At 44.5% G+C, this 18767-nt stretch overlaps 2 protein-coding genes across 2 annotated transcripts; one reads left to right on the top strand and one right to left on the bottom strand.

Moving 5' to 3' along the window:
• Positions 1-3889: 3889 nt before the first annotated feature.
• NDUFA1 (NADH:ubiquinone oxidoreductase subunit A1) lies at positions 3890-7747 on the bottom strand. The gene is made up of 3 exons (XM_003135339.6): positions 7556-7747; positions 6055-6144; positions 3890-4038 (listed from the first exon to the last, which is right to left on the bottom strand). Exons 1-3 carry the CDS (start codon positions 7655-7657, stop codon positions 4018-4020), a joined length of 213 nt encoding a protein of 70 aa, XP_003135387.4. The 5' UTR covers positions 7658-7747; the 3' UTR covers positions 3890-4017.
• A 58-nt stretch (positions 7748-7805) lies between these two features.
• Positions 7806-9056, top strand: RNF113A (ring finger protein 113A). Its single transcript, XM_003135338.5, has one exon. It carries the CDS (start codon positions 7971-7973, stop codon positions 9003-9005), a length of 1035 nt encoding a protein of 344 aa, XP_003135386.3. The 5' UTR covers positions 7806-7970; the 3' UTR covers positions 9006-9056.
• Positions 9057-18767: the final 9711 nt, after the last annotated feature.

Here is an 18767-nt window from a genome sequence, read left to right as displayed (position 1 = left end):
ATTGTCAATCACTATATTATACAACTGTAATTTATATAATATTGTACAGAAACTATACTTAAATAAATAAACAAATAAAACCAGTGAATGGCATTATTTCCCAAGTATCCTTTCAAAAGCAGATGATCTACCCACCTGAGGTCAGTAGCCAGACCACATCTGTCAGAGCTATTGGCAAAGGACAGCTATAACCTAGCTTCAAGGTGTCAATCTGGTTCACTCCCTGGCAGTAGACTATAAAAAAAGGTAAATTGGGAGTTCACGTCCTGGTTCAGCGGTAATAAAACTGACTTTGATCCCTGGCCTCGTTCAGTGGGTTAAGGATCTGGCATTGCCGTGAGCTGTGGTGTATGTCACAGATGCAGCTCAGATCTAGCGTTGCTGTGGCTGTGGTGTAGGCCAGCAGCTCCAGCTCCAATTCGACCGCCAGCCTGGGAACTTATATATGCCAAGGGCACAGTCCTAAAAAGACAAAAAAAAAAAAAGGTAAATTGGGAGTTCCCGCTGTGGCACAATGGGTTAAGGATCCAGAATTGTCTCTGCAGCAGCTCAGGTCATCATGGAGGTTCAGGTTCTATACCAGCCTGGTGCAGTAGGTTAAGGATCCAGCATTGCCACAGCTAATGGTCGAGATCACAGCTGTGGCTCAGATTCAGTCTCTGGCCTGGAAACTTCAATGCCATGGGTATGGCCAAAAAAAGTAAAAATAAAAATAAAGCTAAATCAGAGTTCTCATTGTGGGTCAGAAGTAATGAACTCGGCTAGTATCCATGAAGATGTGGGTTCGATTCCCTGTCCTAGCTCAGTGGGTTAAGGATCCGGCGTTGCCATGAGCTGTGGTGTAGGTCACAGACACAGCTCTGATCCTCCATCGCTGTGGCTGCAGCTCCAATTCAACCCCCAGCCCAGAAACTTGCATATGCCGTGGGAGCGGCCCTAAAAAGTCATAAACAAACAAATAAATAAATAAAGCTAAATTGGAGTTCCCTGGTGGCCTAGTGGCTAAGGATTCAGCATTGCCACTACTGTGGCTCAGTTTTGTGGATCCCTGTCCTGGGAATGTCTGCGTGCCATAGAAGGGGGGAGGGGCTAAATTTGAAAGCAAGTACCACAAAAAAGGGAGGTGAAGAATTCTGATGCTAATGCTGAACCTGACCAACTGATTTCTACCTGCCACTTTGTAGCCCCTCACTGCACAGCCCTGACATTCATCTAATCCTCTAGTGGATGAGCCCTGCCTAAAGCTACAGTGGACAGATAACAGACCTAAGAATCATTTTTTTCTTTTTAGGGCCACACCTGCAGCATATGCAATCCCCAGGCTAGGGGTCAAATCAGAGCTGCAGCTGCCGGCCCACACCACAGCCACAGCAACACGGGATCTGAGCTGTGTCTGCGACCTACACCACAGCTCATGGCAACGCCGGATCCTTAACCCACTGAGCAAGGTATGGAACCTGTGTCCTCATGGATAACTAGCTGGGTTTGTTACCACTGAGCCAAAACCAGAACTCCTGAAAATCAACAGATTTACAGATTTAGGAACGTTATCAAGTCTCCTGGACCTGTATCTGTACTACTTGCAGATAGTTCCTTTCCAGAATAGTTCTCATAATGATGAGCAAAATGAGCCCTGTGTAGCTCTAAATAAAGACGATGTTTTATTAAATTTGTGATCGTGAGCATAGTTCTCCTTAAACAGGTTCATCATCACAGGGTGGCACAATATATATAGAGTATTCCTCTAAAGCGTGACTGCCTCCTCCTTCTCTGTAAGCCCAGTCCTGTAAGATGCAGTCAGCGGAAACCATACAGTGCAGGTGTTTCAGGGCATCAGCACATCAAAATGTTAAACCGGATAGAAGACTGAGATGACGAACAACTTAGTTTTCTCATCCAGAGGCCCCCTGGTCACCTGGACTGCTGATCTCCACCCATGGAGTAGCACCACCTTTACTGTACTCACACCTTTTCAGATCTTCATGCTATCTGGTGACCTTCAGCACTGAACATGCAATTCTTTTTTCAAGTGGCCGGGATCTTTTTTTTTTTTTTGGCCATGCCCACAGCAGGCAGAAGTTCCCGCGCCAGGAAGTAAATCCTTGCCACTGCAGTAACCTGAACCATAGCAGTGACATCTTAACCTGCTAGGCCACCAGGGAACTGATTACACTCATTTTAATAAACGTAATCATTGTTGTTGCTGCTCTACACGACAATCTAAAATAAAAATCAGGGAGTTCCTGCTGTGGCACAATGGGATTGGTGGCATCTCTGGAGCGCTGGGATGCAGGTTCAGTCCCCAGCCTGGCACAGTGGGTTAAGGATCTGGCGTTGCCACAGCTGTGGTGTAGGTTGCAACTACGGCTTGGATTCCATCCTGGCCTGGGAACTTCCATGTGCCTCAGACCCAACCAAAAAAGAATAAAAATAAAAATAAAAATTAACACTTAAGTGATTATTATGTGCTAGATACAGAATGCATGGAAGTTGAAAGTGCAGTCTGGAATTTTAAGCACTATAGGATTCACCCAGAAAAGGAACTAGATAAAAAGGTACTTTTGGAGTTCCTGTTGTGGCTCAGTAGGTTAAGAATCCAACTAGAATCCATGAGGATGCAGGTTGGATCTCTGGCCTTGCTCAGTGGGTTAAAGGATCTGGCACTACTGTGACCTGTGGCATAGGTGGCAGATGCGGCTTGGATCTGACATTGCCGTGGCTGTGACGTAGGCCAGCACCTGCAGCTCTGATTCAACTCCTGGCCTGGGAACTGCTATATGCCATGCATGCAGCCCTAAAGTAAAAGACAAAAAAAAAAAGAGGTACTTTTTTTTTTTCCTCCCTTTTTACATTCACACATGTGGCATACGGCAGTTCCCAGGCTAGGGGTCAAATTAGACTTGCAGCTGAGGCCTACGTCACAGCCATGGTAACACTGGATCGAGCCACATCTGTAACCTATGCTGAAGCTTGGGGCAACACCAGATCCTTAGCCCAGTGAGGACAGGGATCGAACCTGCATCCTCACAGAGACAGTGTCAGATTCTTAACCTGCTGAGCCACTATGGAGCTCTGATACTTCTTTTTTTGTATTCCCCTAGCATTCTCTAAAGAAACAATGTTTAAATATATTAACATCTATCACAATATAGGAATTAACATTTGTGACACGTTAGGCACTGGGCAGTGATCGGTGCTTGGTGTACATTACATCCATAATTTTACAAGTCTCGGCTGCCTTCTAGTTTTTTTTTAAAGTGATAAAGCTACACTGGATAGACTGCTTGATCTTGTGTATAACTCTTCTTTTTTGTTTTGTCTTTTTAGAGCCATACCTGGAGTTCCCGTCGTGGCGCAGTGGTTAACGAATCCGACTAGGAACCATGAGGTTGCGGGTTCGGTCCCTGCCCTTGCTCAGTGGGGTAACGATCCGGCGTTGCCGTGAGCTGTGGTGTAGGTTGCAGACTCGGCTCGGATCCTGCGTTGCTGTGGCTCTGGCGTAGGCCGGTGGCTACAGCTCTGATTCAACCCCTAGCCTGGGAACCTCCATATGCCGCGGGAGCGGCCCAAAGAAATAGCGAAAAGACAAAAAAAAAAAAAAAAAAAAAAAAAAAAAAAAAAAAAGCCATACCTGAGGCATGTGAAGGTTCCCAGGCTAGGGGTCAAATCAGGAGGTGTAGCCGCCAGCCTACGCCACAGCCACAGCAACGCCAGATCCAAGCAGCGTCTGCGACCTACACCACAGCTCATGGCAACGCCGGATCCTTAACCCATTGAGTGAGGCCAGGGATCGAACCTGAGTCCTCATGGATGTTAGTCAGATTCCTTTCCACTGAGCCACAACGGGAACTCCTTTGTGTAACTCTTTCAAGAAGTAAAGAAAACTTGATTTTACTTTTAAAATTTTTATTACATACTACAAAATACACTGCATGCTACATAAGATACGTTATAACCTTCTAGCAGGGGTAGACGAGCATAACTGAGTTATTTTTCATCAATCAGGAAAGTGCTTCCTTAATCAATGTTCTCCAAACCCTGAAAAACAGTTTAAATAGGAAAATGTGAGAATTCTATTCCTGACAAAGATGTACATGTACTATAACCTATAATGACTCTGATAACCTAATTTCCATTTTCTGACAGTAGCAAACGTATCACTTTATATGAAAAGACAACCTCCCCTCCCCCACGCTGCAATGAGAACTAAAGTCAAGCAACTATCTACCTTCTACAAAGCACCCTCAGAGTCAGAGGACAGTAAAGTATAACCATTTTATAAAATAACAGCCAACATCAGGAAGATATCATTAGCCTCATTCTACTTTTCTGCAGATGAAAAAAAAGGAGGCTCAGAGAGGTTAAAAGTCTCTTGCTTAAGTCAGTAAGGAAGTAGCAGAGCCAGAATTCAAGTTCTTGGACCCCCCAACGTCAGGACTCTTGCCCTGTAAGCATAACACTATTTTATTCAGAAGACTCACTCTATCTTATCAGTTCATAATTTAATACTTCAGAAACGATGAAGTAAAAGACTAGTGATGACATCTCTTTCAGATGTTAAAATAACAGTCTAGGTATTTTGTTCTATTGCAGTAAGAATAACCATGAGAGAAATTAAAATTGCCTAGTCCTAGGAGCCACCATGTAAAAATCCTAATTTATTTGTTCTGGCCAGGGGCACAGGAATCTGCATACAATGGTGTTTTGTTTTTTTGGTTTTTTGGGGTTTTTTTGGCTGTGCCTTTGGCATGTGCAAGTTCCCCTGCCAGTGACTCAAGCCACTGCAGTGACCAGGCCAGGGAACTCCCTGATGGTTATTCTTGAACCATGCTTTGAGAAATACTGCTCTGATGAGTAGGTATCTATCATCGTGTTTATCAGATAGTAGCTTCTCAAATAGCACAATACTGAGAGGCAGACCACCTAGGCCGAGTCCTCAAACTGTTATTTAATCACTCTGCCCTGTTTTCTCATCTAGAAAATGGAATTAATATTTACCTAGATCTGCTGTGAAGAGTGAATTAGCAAGAATATTAAAGAGTTAAAAAAATTTTTTTTAAATAATGAGAATAAACTCCTACAATGTATAAGAACTTACTATTACATTGAACTGTATGAAAATACTACTGCTTGGCCATTTTTGACCCACAAAAATGGCAGTTTCAGGAACTTTCCTTGTGGAGCAGTGAGTTAAGGATCCAGCATTTCTGCAGCTCTGGCACAGGCCACAACTTAAGTGAGGGTTCAATCCCTGGCCCAGAGGAACTTCCACATACCATAGGTACGGTCAAAGCAAAAAAGAAAACCAGGAGTTTCATATGACTGAAATATAAAATTATAGTGATTCTTTAATGTACTGGTACAGGAATCGGCAAACCAATGGTGCATTTGTGAAACAAGCTTATATATATATGGAAATTTTATTTCAAATAAAAAGTAAACTGTTCCATAAGTAGATTATTGTGACAACTGGCTATTTCTTGGAAAAAACTAAAGTTAAATCCTTGCATCACGTTATACCCCAAAATGAACTGAAGATGGGTCAAAGCACTAAATGTAAAAAAGGAAAAAAAAGACTGTAAAGGTATTTGGGGAAATCATAGACATATATATTTAAAAAAATTTTTTAGACACATATTTTTAGAATCTGGGTAAGAAATTCATTTGTAAGCAAGACATAAAATTCAAAATCCAGAATGATAAGATATGATAAACTGAACATCACGATGAAAAACTGACAAAAGCCATCATAAAGTGAAAAAAGACAGCAGACTGGGGAAAATACTTGCTGCATATAAAATAGACAAAAGATTAATATCCGTAATACGTATATAAGAACCCCTGTAAATCAAAAAGAAAACCAACAGAATAAGCAAAGGACATAGGCAGACAATCCACAGAGTAAGAAATGCAAATCATCATTAAATACGTAAAAGGCTGCTCAACTTCACTAGTAGACAAGAAACTGCAAATTAACTCTGTAAAACCTTTGGCAAAACATTAACCAGAAGCCATTTCCACCGTGACAGATGGCTAGCATCAGAGTCATCTTACCTTTGTCACATGGTAACGATTAACTCCAGAGATGCGCCTATCTCTTTCCATCAAATTCCACTGATATGAAAAATGGGCAACCCTTTTTTCCTAAAATGAAAATTAGTATTATTGTAGTTTATAAAGATGAGTGACCCAGTAGAGGGATATTAGAACTTTAATAAGTGACATTCCAGAAAAATAGAATCATCACTGATATAAAAACCAAATTAACAGAGTTCCCATTGTGCATCAGCAGTAACGAACCCTACCAGGATTCATGAGGATGCAGGTTCGATCCCTTACCTTGCTCAGTGGGTTAAGGATCTGGCATTGCCATGAGCTGCAGTGGAGGTCATAGACTTGGCTTGGATCTGGTGTTGCTGTGGCTGTGGTGTAGGCTGGCAGCTGCAGCTCCGATTCGACCCCCTAGCCTGGGAACCTCCATATGTCACAGGTGCTGTCTTAAAAAGCAAACAAAAACAACCAAATGAACAACATAAGACTAGGAGTTCCCATTGTGGCTCAGCGGATCAGGATCAGGCTCAGCCTGACAAAGTGTCCCAGAGGATGAAGGTTCAATCCCTGGCCCCAATCAGTGAATTAAAGATCCGGCGTTGCCACAAGCTGTGACATAGGTCACAGATGCAGCTCGGATTCTACCCCTAGCCCAGAAACTTCCATATGCCGCGGGTGTGGCCCTAAAAAGAAAAAAAGAAAAAACATTAGACCAGAGTCCTAAATAAATGCAGACCACTAAACTGTAATTAGTATGGTAACCATGAGTTCTTACAATTTCTATTTTAACCGGCATCATTTGTTCTTTCCTTCTTTTTTTTTTTTTGAGACATGACTACTTGTTCCCTTTGGGGACCTTCATGAGAAGAAACAACAGCAGCAGATCACACTTGAAAAATCACAAAACCTGAAAGCAAATACACTTTGACTCTGTACTCCAGAAATGATGTGAAGAACTAGTTAAAGAGAAAAACTACAATCTAATGTGAAAAAGAGGATCTTGGCGCTAAATTCCTAAAGGCTTACATGGGAAAGTGGGGGGATAAATAAACAAATGTCAAGGTAAAAAACCTAGTGAAGGCTAGAAAAAACTGAAAAACGAGAAGCTACCGATAAATGGATGCGAGAAATTCAAATCAAAATCCAGCAAGAAAGGAGACTACACGTCAGAAGGAGCGGGGCCAAGACTAACTGACGCCTCTCTCTGCCTAGGGGTTTGACCTACATTCTTCAATCTCCTACCTTTCCAGTCCCCAATCTCTGCTTTGCCCTCCCGCCCACTCTTCACCCAGCAACCAGCTATCTCTAGCTAAAGTAGAAGATGGTTCGCGTCCGGCTTCATTCTGCAAGCCTCAGCTTTTAGGCTATAAAAGGGGGGGGGGGCGTCCTCTGTATTCCCCACCTCGGAGAGGGGCTGCGGGTCCTAGCGGCCTCCCGACCCCACCGCCCAGTTCTTAACGGCAGTTTGTGGGGGGCCGCCGCCAGGCCGGAGAAGCCGCCTTACCTTGCCCCCGTTAGTGAACTTGTGGATGTGAGCAGTGGCCATTCCCGGGATGAACAAGCACGCGGCCATGACGGCGATCCCGGGGAGAATTTCGAACCACATCGCGACGCGGTTACCAAGGATAAACCCTTCTTCCCAGCCCCTCAAAGGTGACCCGACTTTGATTCCTTCCCCGGAAGCTCGGCGCGGCGCGCGAGTGGGGCGGGGCCGCGTCCGCCTCCGGAGGAAGCGACGGGGCGCGGCAGGGCTCAAGAGTGGTGCGCGCCGGGGCTCTCGAACGCTTGAACTCCCGCAGCCCTTTTTCAACCGGCGATTTTTGTCCCGACTCGCGGCCGAGCGCACGACGTGCAGTGACGTGAAGAAGCCCCGCGCCACCTAGCAGGCCTCAGTCGTTCCGGAGCTCAAGACTCTTAAGATGGCAGAACAACTTTCTCCGGGAAAGACAACGGACCAGGTGTGCACTTTCCTTTTCAAAAAGCCTGGGCGGAAAGGGGCTGCAGGCCGCCGAAAGCGCCCGATCTGCGACCAAGAGTCCGGAGACAGCAGCAGCAGCAGTGACGAAGGCAGCACTGTGGTTCGCCCTGAAAAGAAGCGGGCGACCCACAATCCGATGATACAGAAGACCCGTGGTAGCGGTAAACAGAAGGCGGCTTACGGCGACCTGAGTAGCGAAGAGGAGGAGGAGGAGAACGAGCCCGAGAGCCTTGGCGTGGTCTACAAGTCCACTCGCTCGGCGAAACCCGTTGGGCCAGAGGATATGGGGGCGACTGCTGTGTACGAGCTAGACACAGAGAAGGAGCGTGACGCACAAGCCATCTTTGAGCGCAGCCAGAAGATCCAGGAGGAGCTGAGGGGCAAGGAAGATGACAAGATCTATCGGGGAATCAATAATTATCAGAAATACATGAAGCCCAAGGATACGTCTATGGGCAATGCTTCCTCCGGGATGGTGAGGAAGGGCCCCATCCGAGCTCCCGAGCATCTGCGTGCCACCGTGCGCTGGGATTACCAGCCTGACATTTGCAAGGACTACAAGGAGACTGGCTTTTGCGGCTTCGGAGACAGCTGCAAATTCCTCCATGACCGTTCAGATTACAAGCATGGGTGGCAGATCGAACGTGAGCTTGATGAGGGTCGCTATGGTGTCTATGAGGATGAAAACTATGAAGTGGGAAGTGATGAGGAGGAAATACCATTCAAGTGTTTCATCTGTCGCCAGACCTTCCGAAACCCAGTTGTCACCAAATGCAGGCATTATTTCTGCGAGAGCTGTGCACTGCAGCATTTCCGCACCACCCCGCGCTGCTATGTCTGTGACCAGCAGACCAATGGCGTCTTCAATCCAGCGAAAGAATTGATCGCCAAACTGGAGAAGCATCGAGCTGCAGAAGAGGGTGGTGCTTCCGATTTCCCAGAAGACACCGATGAGGGTCCAATTCCCATTACTTAGTTTTCCCATTATTCTCGAATCGCGAAATAAATGTTGTTTTGAAAATCTTAATTCGTGTCCTTCCTTTTTAGGGAAAGTGAGTGAGAGGGAAAAGGCAGGTGGCAAAGTAGGGTTCTGGATACGTGGCTTGTACAGGCATCAAGGTAGGTGTAATCTGGGTTTTTACCTGGTATAAATGCTGCCTGTGTGTAAGATACTTTTCAGAACCCTTTGGCATACATTTAGGGCATGGGAGAAATTTGAGAAAAGAGAATTTGCTTGAAGTAACCAAAGCTGTGATGAAAGTAAGAACTGAGCCAAGTGCTTATATCATATTTCTGCATCACTTGATAGTTTACAAAAATACGTTCATGCATTAATTCTTTTGGGAGCCCATACTACTTCAAAATACACCCCAGCGGAGGTGTGTGTGTTGGGGGGGTGTTGGAGGAGCAGTGAGAGTGGGAGGATTGTGTTGGGGGACTGGTAGCTAGCCTCACGGGATGTGTGTATGTGTGTGGGAAATGCTCCTTGCTGTCTTTGAAGCACCTATAGGTAACCCCCCTTCCATGGATGATGGAAATGGTCTATGCTCTGCTCTGCTGTCCAGTATGATAGCCACTAGCTTCATGTGACTGTTGAGTAACACTGATAGCCACTGTTTTGGACATGCAGTTCTAGACTGACCTTGCTGACCTGCAGAAGACAAAAACCCAATATTTTACTATCCATTGTCTGAAACTGTGTTCTCACAGACCCTGTCATAGAGCTGATCACGCCCCATTAACCTGTGTACCTGTGTTCCCAGGTCACTGAGAACTGCTTGGTATATAATAAGCACTTAATAATAAACATGGAGTGTTTTGAAAAGGGAGATCAGAGCCAAAGCCTTGAAGGCAAGCTGAGGGAGCTTTGCCTATATTCTGTAGGTAATGAGGAGATAGAGTTTGGGGAAGGGAACAAAATCAGACCTTTTTTTTTTTCATCTTTTTAGGACCGCACCCATAGCATATGGAGGTTCGCAGGCTAGGGTTTGAATCAGAGCTGTAGCTGCTGGCCTACACCACAGCCACTGCAACGCCAGATCCAAGCTGTGTTTGCGACCTACACCACAGCTCACGGCAACACCGGATACTTATCCCACTGAGCAAGGCCAGGGATTGGACCCCTGTCCTTATGGATACTAGTTGGGTTTGTCACTGCTGAGCCACGACTGGAATGCCTTGGGTTAGAGTTTTTATGTTTGTATTCATTAATCCATTTAAAAATATTCTCGGAGTTCCCGTTTGGTATAGGTTGTTGTGGTGTATGTAGGTCGCAGACATGGCTCGGATCCTGCAATGCTGTGGCTGTGGCATAGGCTGGCAGCTATGGCTCCAATTCAACCCCTAGCCTGGGAACTTCCATATGCCGTGGGTGCAGCGTTAAAAAGACAAAAAATAAAATAATAAAGATATTCTTTGAATAGCTACTCTGTGTCAGGCACTGTGCTTGGCAGATTAGCCAAAAAGAGAGACATAGCCCCTGAACTCATGGAGCTGGACATCAAACAGTGCAGGTGTGGTAAGTACAAAAGTGCACTGGGTTATTCTCTCAGGATTAAGCCAATCCCACCCTGGGGAGAGTTCAGAATCATAAACTCACCTGATACGATGGTATACATTCTATAACAATGTATAAAGTATAGTACTTGAGAAGACTAGTAGGAAAAGCGCTTACGAAAGCATCACACAGGAAACTGCCATTTAAAGAATGAGACTATGAAACAGGAAAGAAGATGTTGTAGAGGCAGATGAGAAAGAGAAGCTACACTGCCATCGAAGGCAAAGGGAAGGCGGTGTTCTAAAAGTGTCATGGGAGGTCCTGGTGTGCCTCAGTGAACCCAACTAGAATCAAAGAGGATGGGGGTTCGATCCCTGGCCTTGCTCAGTGGGTTAAGAATCTGGCGTTGCTGTGGCTGTGGTGTAGGCTGGCAGGTGTAGCTCCAATTTGACCCCTAGCCTGGGAATGTCCATATGCCACAGGTACATCCCTAAAAAGTGTCATGGAAAGAATGGCAATGAGGAGCAAAAGAAGCATAAAAATGTTTCTTTTTTTAAGAAAAAAATTAGTCCTGAGAATTTATACTAAGAAAGTTAGTATATTCAAAAGTAGAATAAAGTTTTATGGAAAAAGATACATATTGAACTGTTATCCATCATATAGACTGAGAGAAAGGATCCAGGAGAAAACAAAGAAGATGAAGAGAAAGAATGCCGCAGCTGCTGAAGGTCTCGGAGATAGCTAGGACTGAGAAGAGATGGGGTAAAAGTCATAAATCAAGAAGTTAGTCTTAAAGAGCTGAAAGGAGAAAGATGCCATTTATCTGCTACTCCACATACATTTTCTTTTGGCTGTGCGAGTGGCATGCAGAAATTCCTGGGCCAGTGTTGGAACCCATGCTATAGCTGTAAGCAGAGCCATAGCAGTAACTGAGCCACAAGGGAACTCTTAGCAGATTCTTAGAAGGGATCATAACTCCCCAAAAGTGCATAAATCAGTGGTATACTCAAGGTATGTTTCATATTTACAAGTTTATGATTACTTTTATTTTATTTTATTTATTTTTGCTTTTTAAGGCCGCACTCATGGCATATGGAGGTTCCCAGGCTAGGGGTCGAATCAGAGCTGTAGCCACCAGCCTACGCCAGAGCCACAGCAACACAAGATCCAAGCCGAATCTGCGACCTACACCACAGCTCACAGCAATGCCAGATCCTTAACTCACTGAGCGAAGCCAGGGATCAAACCTGCGTCCTCATGGATGCTAGTGGGATTTGTTAACCACCGAGCCACGATGGGAACCCCTATGATTACTTTTTTTTTTTTTTTTTTTTTTTGTCTTTTTGCCTTTTCTAGTGCCGCTCCCGAGGCACATGGAGGTTCCCAGGCTAGGGGTCTAATCAGAGCTGTAGCCGCTGGCCTACGCCAGAGCCACAGCAACGCAGGATCCGAGCCGCATCTGGGACCTACACCACAGCTCACAGCAATGCTGGATCCTTAACCCACTAAGCAAGGCCAGGGATCGAACCTGCAACCTCATGGTTCCTAGTCGGATTCGTTAACAACTGAGCCACGATGGGAACTCCTGATTACATTTTTAAAAGGACAATTTTATCACCTTTAATTAAATGGTGCAATATCATTTCATAGGTGAGAACTAGTTATTCCTACAAATAAAAAAAAATTAAATATGGGAGAAAAAGAAAGCACGCCAGCAGAGATGAGCTGCAGCTGGACTCTGAAGGCGCTAACCTAGTCTGAGAGCTCAGAGGTGGCTCCTCTCCCTCAAATTGAGATCTGAAATGGGGGTGGGAGAGAGCATCCCAGACATAGGGTTAGTTTGTACCAAGGACCTGAAGTGGGAGACTGGCTTCAGCTAAGAACCCCAAGCAGTCCAGGATGGTCGGAGGAGTCATAGCAAACAAACAGCCACCTTGCAAGTCATGTTAAGGATTCTGGACTTTATCTGAAGGGCAAAGGGATGCAATCAAAGGATTTTAAGAAAGTGAGATGAGGGAGTTCCCGTTGTGGCTGAGTGGTAATGAACCCAACTAGTATCCATGAGGATGCAGGTTCAATACCTGGCCTTGGTCGGTGGGTTAAGGATCCGGCATTGCTGTGAACTGTGATGTAGGCTGCACACACAGTTCAGATCTGGCATTGATGTGGCTGTGGTGTAGGCCGGTGGCTACAGCTCCAATTCAACTCCTAGCCTGGGAACTTCCCTATGCCGCAGGTGTGGCCCTAAAAAGACAAAAAAAAAAAAAAAAAAAAAAAAAGGTGAGACGATCAGATTTGAATTTTTTCGGCCTAGTGCATGGCATGTATTAGTTCCCCGGGCCCCAAGATTGAATCCATGCCACAGCTGTAACCAGATCCACAGCAGTGACAATGTCGGATCCTTAACCCGATGAGCCATGAGGGAACTCCAAGATTTGAATTTTTAAAAGATAATTCTGCAATGTGGGAAATGGATCATAGGAACCGAACATGAGACAGGGAGATCAGTTAGGAGGCTGGTGCACTAGTCTGGGTGTTATGATGGCAAACTGGACTAGACTGGAGGCTCTGGACATTTATTTAATAAATAGTTTTTGAGCACTAATATGCCAGGCATTGATGTAAGCACTGGAGAAAACAGTTGAAGCAAAAGCACTCAAGTCCTGGGAGTTCCCTGGCAGCTCCTTGGGTTAGGGATCTGATGTTGTCACTGCTGTGGCTCTGGTTTGATCCCTGGCCTGGGAACTTCTGCATGCCACAAGCACAGCACCCCCCCCCAAAAAAAAAAGCACTTGAGTCCTTACTCTTATAGAATTTATATGAGAGAGCATTACAGGATTATACAGGCAACATATATAATAGAGACAGAGTTAAGTGCTATGAAGAACAACGAGGCATGGTAAGGGGATGAGAGCAATGAGGGGGTGTGGGGAAATGCTATTGTATATAGGGTAATCAGTGAGAGCCCCTTATGATAAGGTGACATTTGAGCAGAAACCTAAATGAAGCAGATTCTGGGAGAAGAGCATTCCAGACAGAGAACACCAAGTACAGAGGTTTCCAGGCAGGAGTATGAGGAAGAAATGTAACTGGAGAGGACGAAAGGAAAAGGAAAGAACTCTAAGATTAGGTAAGGAAAGTAAGGGGAGAGGGGCAGGCTATGCACAGCTGAAAAAGATCCTTCTGGACCTTATGGGGGATAGTGGAAATGGGGTTTCTGTTACACAAGTGTCTACATTTGTCCATATTCATTGGAATGTACATGTATGTGTGTTTCACTATATGTGATTATCTCTCATTAAAAAATACCTTCAAGAGTTCCCATTGTGCCTCAGCAGTTTTCCATGAGGATGCAGGTTTGATCCATGGCCTCATTCAGTGGGTTAAGGATCTGGCATTGAACTGTGGTGTAGGTTGAAGACCCAGCTCAGATCTGGCCTTGCTGTGGCTGTGGCGTAGGCCAGCAGCTGCAGCTCCAATTCAGTCCCTAGGCTGGGAAACTCCATATGCCGCAGGTGCAGCCCTAAAAAGAAAACAAAAAATGCAGAATTCTTGGTTGATTGTATTTTCTTTGAATTTATGGTCCCACTTTCTTTTGGCCTCCATTGTTTCTGATAAAAATCAGCTTTTATTTTTTACTTTATTTTTTATTTTTTGTCTTTTTGCCTTTTCTAGGGCCACTCCCTCGGCATATGGAGGTTCCCAGGCTAGGGGTCTAATCGGAGCTGTAGCCACCAGCCTACGCCAGAGCCACAGCAATGCAGGATCCAAGCCACATCTGCAACCTACACCACAGCTCACGGCAATGCCGGATCCTTAACCCACTGAGCAAGGGCAGGGATCGAACCCGCAACCTCATGGTTCCTAGTCGGATTTGTTAACCACTTCACCATGAAGGGAACTCCAAAAATCAGTTTTTAATCTCATTGGGGTTTCCTTGTAAGTGACGAGTCATTTTTCTTTTGCTTCTTTCAAGATTTTTTCCTTGTCTTTATTTTTAATTTTTTTTATTATTTATTTCTTTATTTTTGTCTTTTCTAGGGCCACTTCCTGCAGCACATGCAGGTTCCCAGGCTAGGGGGTCTAATCAGAGCTGTAGACACTGGCCTACACCACAGCCACAGCAACACAGGATCCGAGCTACGTCTGTGACCTACACCACAGCTCTTGGCAATGCTGGATCCTCAACCTACTGAGCAAGGTCAGGGATCGAACCTGAAACCTCATGGTTCCTAGTCGGATTTGTTAACCGCTGTGCCACGATGGGAACTCCTAATTTTTTTTTTTTTTAATGAGAGCTGCAATGTTTCAGGTTCTCTCTTGTTTTTCTTTTCTTTTCTTTTTTTTTTTTTTTTTTTTGCATTTTTTTTCTTGACACACCGGCAGTATGTGGAAGTTCCTGGGCCAGGGATCGAACCTACACCACATAGCAGCAAGCAGAGCCACAGCTGTGAGAAGGTAGGAGCCTCAACCTGATAGACCATCAGAGAACTCCCTGTTTGTTTTTAGATTTCAGCATTTTTATTACGGTGTGTCTATTTATAGATCTCTTTACAGTTATTTTTACTTGGAGTCCATCGAACTTCCTAGATGGGCAGACTGTTTTTTAATACATTTGGGACATTTTTAGCCATTATTTATTTCTTTAAATATATTTTTTCCAATGTCCCACATTTCTCTGAGGCTCTTCATCTTTCTTCATTCTTTTTTCTCTCTATTCTTTAGATTGTATAATCTCTATGGATATATCTTCAAGGTTTTTTTTGTTTTGTTTTTTGCTTTTTAGGGCTGCCACTTTAGTGTGGCACATGGAGGTTCCCCGGCTAGGGGTCGAATCGGAGCTGTAGCCGCCGGCCTATGCCACAGCCACAGCAACGTGGGATCTGAGCCGCGTCTGTGACCCACACCACAGATCACGGCATTGCCAGATCCTTAACCCACTGAGTGAGGCCAGGGATGGAACCTGCAACCTGATGGTTCTTAGTTGGATTCATTTCCACTGCGCCACGACAGGAATTCTGGAACTCCATGTATTTTTAAGATAGGTATTTTTTTTCTATTTTTTTAAAAACTAGCAACCTTGAAAATGTGTAATTTGGATTCATAAATCAGTTGTATTACTGACTAAGCACATAATTTTGGATTCTAGTCACCAACGTATGTCTTAATTTCACCCACTGTAAAATACTGAAAACAACAGCACCCACCTCATAGGGCTGGTGTGAGGGCCAAAGGAGTTATCACACCTGATGTGTCCAGCACAGGATAAAATTGAGCTTTTTTCACAATTTTTTTTCTGCACCCATTGCATATGGAAGTTCCCAGACCAGGGACTGAATCCGAGTGCAGGTGTGACGTGAGCCACTTCAGATACAACACAGCAGGAACTCCTGGGGGTTTTTCTGTTTGTTTTTGATTTCTTTTTTGGCCGCTCGCGGTACAGGGAGTTCTCAGGCCAGGGATCAGATCTGATCCACACTTGTGACCTATGATGCAGCTGTGGCAACACCATATCCTTTAACCCACTATTTCAGGACTGGAGATTGAACCTGCTTCCTGGCACTGCAGATATGCCTCCAATCCTGTTGTACCACCTGTTGTTTTTGTTGTCATGAGTTCATAAGTCTTCTTTTGCCTAAACATCACCTCACTCTCAGTACACAGGATCTTTCTAAGTCCATACTAGAGAATATGGTTAACTTCCAATTTTTTTTTTTTTTTTTTTTTGTCTTTTTGCCTTTTCTTGGGCCGCTCCCATGGTACATGGAGGTTCCCAGGCTAGGGGTCAAATCGGAACTGTAGCCACCAGCCTATGCCACAGCCACAGCAACGCGGGATCTGAGCCGCATCTGTGACCTACACCACAGCTCACAGCAATGCCGGATCCTTAACCCACTGAGCGAGGCCAGGGATCAAACCTGAAACCTCATGGTTCCTAGTCAGATTCGTTAACCACTGAGCCATGACGGGAATTCCGGTTAACTTCTAATTTTTGTTTGACTTTTATACCCTGTAAATTTGTTCTCTTGAGAAAATTATACATTTTCAGGATTTTAAACCTTATTTTATTTACTTTCAAGTTTACCTAACTGTGGTATTCTCACTCAGAATCTAGTATCACTCCTCCAAGCTTCAGCCGTTTTTTGTTTTTTGTTTTTTGTCTTTTTAGCCACCCCTACCCTCTAACACCCCCCCTCCCCGGGCATATGGAAGTTCCCAGGCTAGGGGTCGAATCGGAGCTGCAGCTGCTGGCCTACACCAGAGCAATGCCAGAGCCAAGCTGCATCCTCAACCTATGCTGCAGCTTGCGGCAACACCAGATACTTAAATTACTGAGGGAGGCCAGGGATCAAACCTGCATCCTCATGGATACTAGTCAGGTTCTTAGCCACAACGGGAACTCCTCAGCCACTGATTTTAAACTTAAAAAAAATTTTTTATAGCCACATCTTTTTAATTCTTCAGTAAAAGTTTTTCATTTCTGTTCATTATAGAAAATTTCAGATGAAAAATATTTTTGATTGAGAAATCCACCTTTGTTTCCCATGAAACTGAATTACTTATGTCATATCTTCCATTACCTCTTGTTTTATGTCGTGAGGAGACATGTGGAGTAGCTGATTAACACCTTTTGGTATAATCCTTGACCAATGCGAAGGTACTTCAAATAATAATACTATATAATCCTCCTTTTTATATAGGACTCCAAAGTTCTCAAACATATATTTAATTTGGCTAATATATAAAATAAACTATTATCCTTTCCTTCACAGATAACATTAGAATCAGCAGGCACTTGTGTGAAATTTTTTTGTACTTTACAGATTATCCAACTCCTTTCCTAATCATCTGCTTCAGATTTGGGTAGTTTCAGAGCTGGTCTGGATCAAAAATTAATTAAAAACAACAAACACAACAGCATTTAAATGAAAGACACTTTGATCTTGAAATTGGATGTTAATGTTATGGTTCCCATTATGCTGGGTGGAGCCAAACACTACATGACTCCCTCAAGGAATTTTACTTGTGAAAGGAGTTAATATAAAAGAGGCTGGAGTTGCCCTGTGGCTCAGTGGGTTAAGGATCCGGCATTGTCACTGTAGTGGCTCTGGTTACTGCAGTGGCTGGATTTCGATTCCTGGCCTGGAAACTTCCATATGCCACGGGTGTGGCCAAAAAAAAGAAAAAAAGAAAGAAAACTAGATTCTTTCCTAAAGCCTCCAGGGAGGAACTCAGTCCCGCCATCACCTCAATTTTAGTCCAGTGAGACCCCATCAGACTTTTAACCTTCAGAACAGTAAGATAATACATTTGTGGGGGTTTGTTTGTTTGTTTGTTTGTCTTTTTAGGCACCTGAGGCCTATGAAGTTCCCAGCCTAAGGGTTAAATTGGAGCCGTAGCTGCTGGCCCATGCTGTCACAGAAATACCAGATCTGAGCCGAATCTGTGACCTGTGCTGAAGCTGACAACAACGCTGGATGCTTAACCCACTGAGTGAGGCCAGGGATCAAACCCACATCCTCATGGATACTAGTCGGGTTCTTAACTCGATAAGCCACAACAGGAACTCCACATTTGTGTTATTCTAACCCAAAAAATTTTTTGTAATTTGTTTCAGCAGCAATAGGAAACTTACATAGTGTGGGAAGAGATCAGGGGTTCAGTTTTGGACATGTTCAGAGAATCTGAATGTTTTAGACATCTAAGTGGAGACATCAAAGTAGACAAATGGATACATGAGTCTGGAATTCAGAGGAGAGGTATGGGCTACCGATATAAATTTTGGAGGAGTTCCCATTGTGGTGCAGCGGAAACGAATCTGACTAGCATCCATGAGGATGAGGGTTCGATCCCTGGCCTTGCTCGGTGGGTTAAGGATCTGGCGTTGCCACGATCTGTGGTGTAGGTCACAGACGAGGCTCAGATCCTCCGTTGCTATGGTTGTGATGTAGGCCAGCAGCTGTAGCTCCAATTTGACCCCTAGCCTGAGAACTTCCACATGCTGCAGGTGTGGCCCTAAAGAGCAAAAATAAATAAGTAAATAAAATTGGAGACGTCAGCAAAGAGAGAAAAAGCCAAAGAAAGGATGAGATTAACAAAGAAGTGAGCCCTGAAACATTCAACTCTGCCGACTGAAATATAGCAGTTGTTTTAAGACAACAAGCAATTCAAAACAGGCATACAGGAATTCCCTGGCGGCCTAGTGGTTAAGGATGTGGTGTTGTGGGGAGTTCCTGTCGT

Source organism: Sus scrofa, chromosome X (assembly GCF_054392235.1).
Source record: "Sus scrofa isolate SSC_HxYL_T2T_F1_AM1 chromosome X, Sscrofa_HxYL_maternal_Yorkshire_Landrace_v2.0, whole genome shotgun sequence".
NCBI lineage: Eukaryota > Metazoa > Chordata > Mammalia > Artiodactyla > Suidae > Sus > Sus scrofa.
This window is presented reverse-complemented; position numbering and strand designations above follow the sequence as displayed.

What these genes read in the sequence shown, in the direction of transcription:
- NDUFA1 (XM_003135339.6), bottom strand. Translation starts at nt 7,657, where the DNA reads ATGTGGTTCGAAATTCTCCCCGGGATCGCCGTCATGGCCGCGTGCTTG. An exon ending in AGTTCACTAACGGGGGCAAG is followed by an intron (nt 6,145 to 7,555) that starts GTAAGGCGGCTT and finishes TTTTCATTTTAG; the next exon opens with GAAAAAAGGGTTGCCCATTT. An exon ending in ATCGTTACCATGTGACAAAG is followed by an intron (nt 4,039 to 6,054) that starts GTAAGATGACTC and finishes ACTGTTTTTCAG; the next exon opens with GGTTTGGAGAACATTGATTA.
- RNF113A (XM_003135338.5), top strand. Translation starts at nt 7,971, where the DNA reads ATGGCAGAACAACTTTCTCCGGGAAAGACAACGGACCAGGTGTGCACT.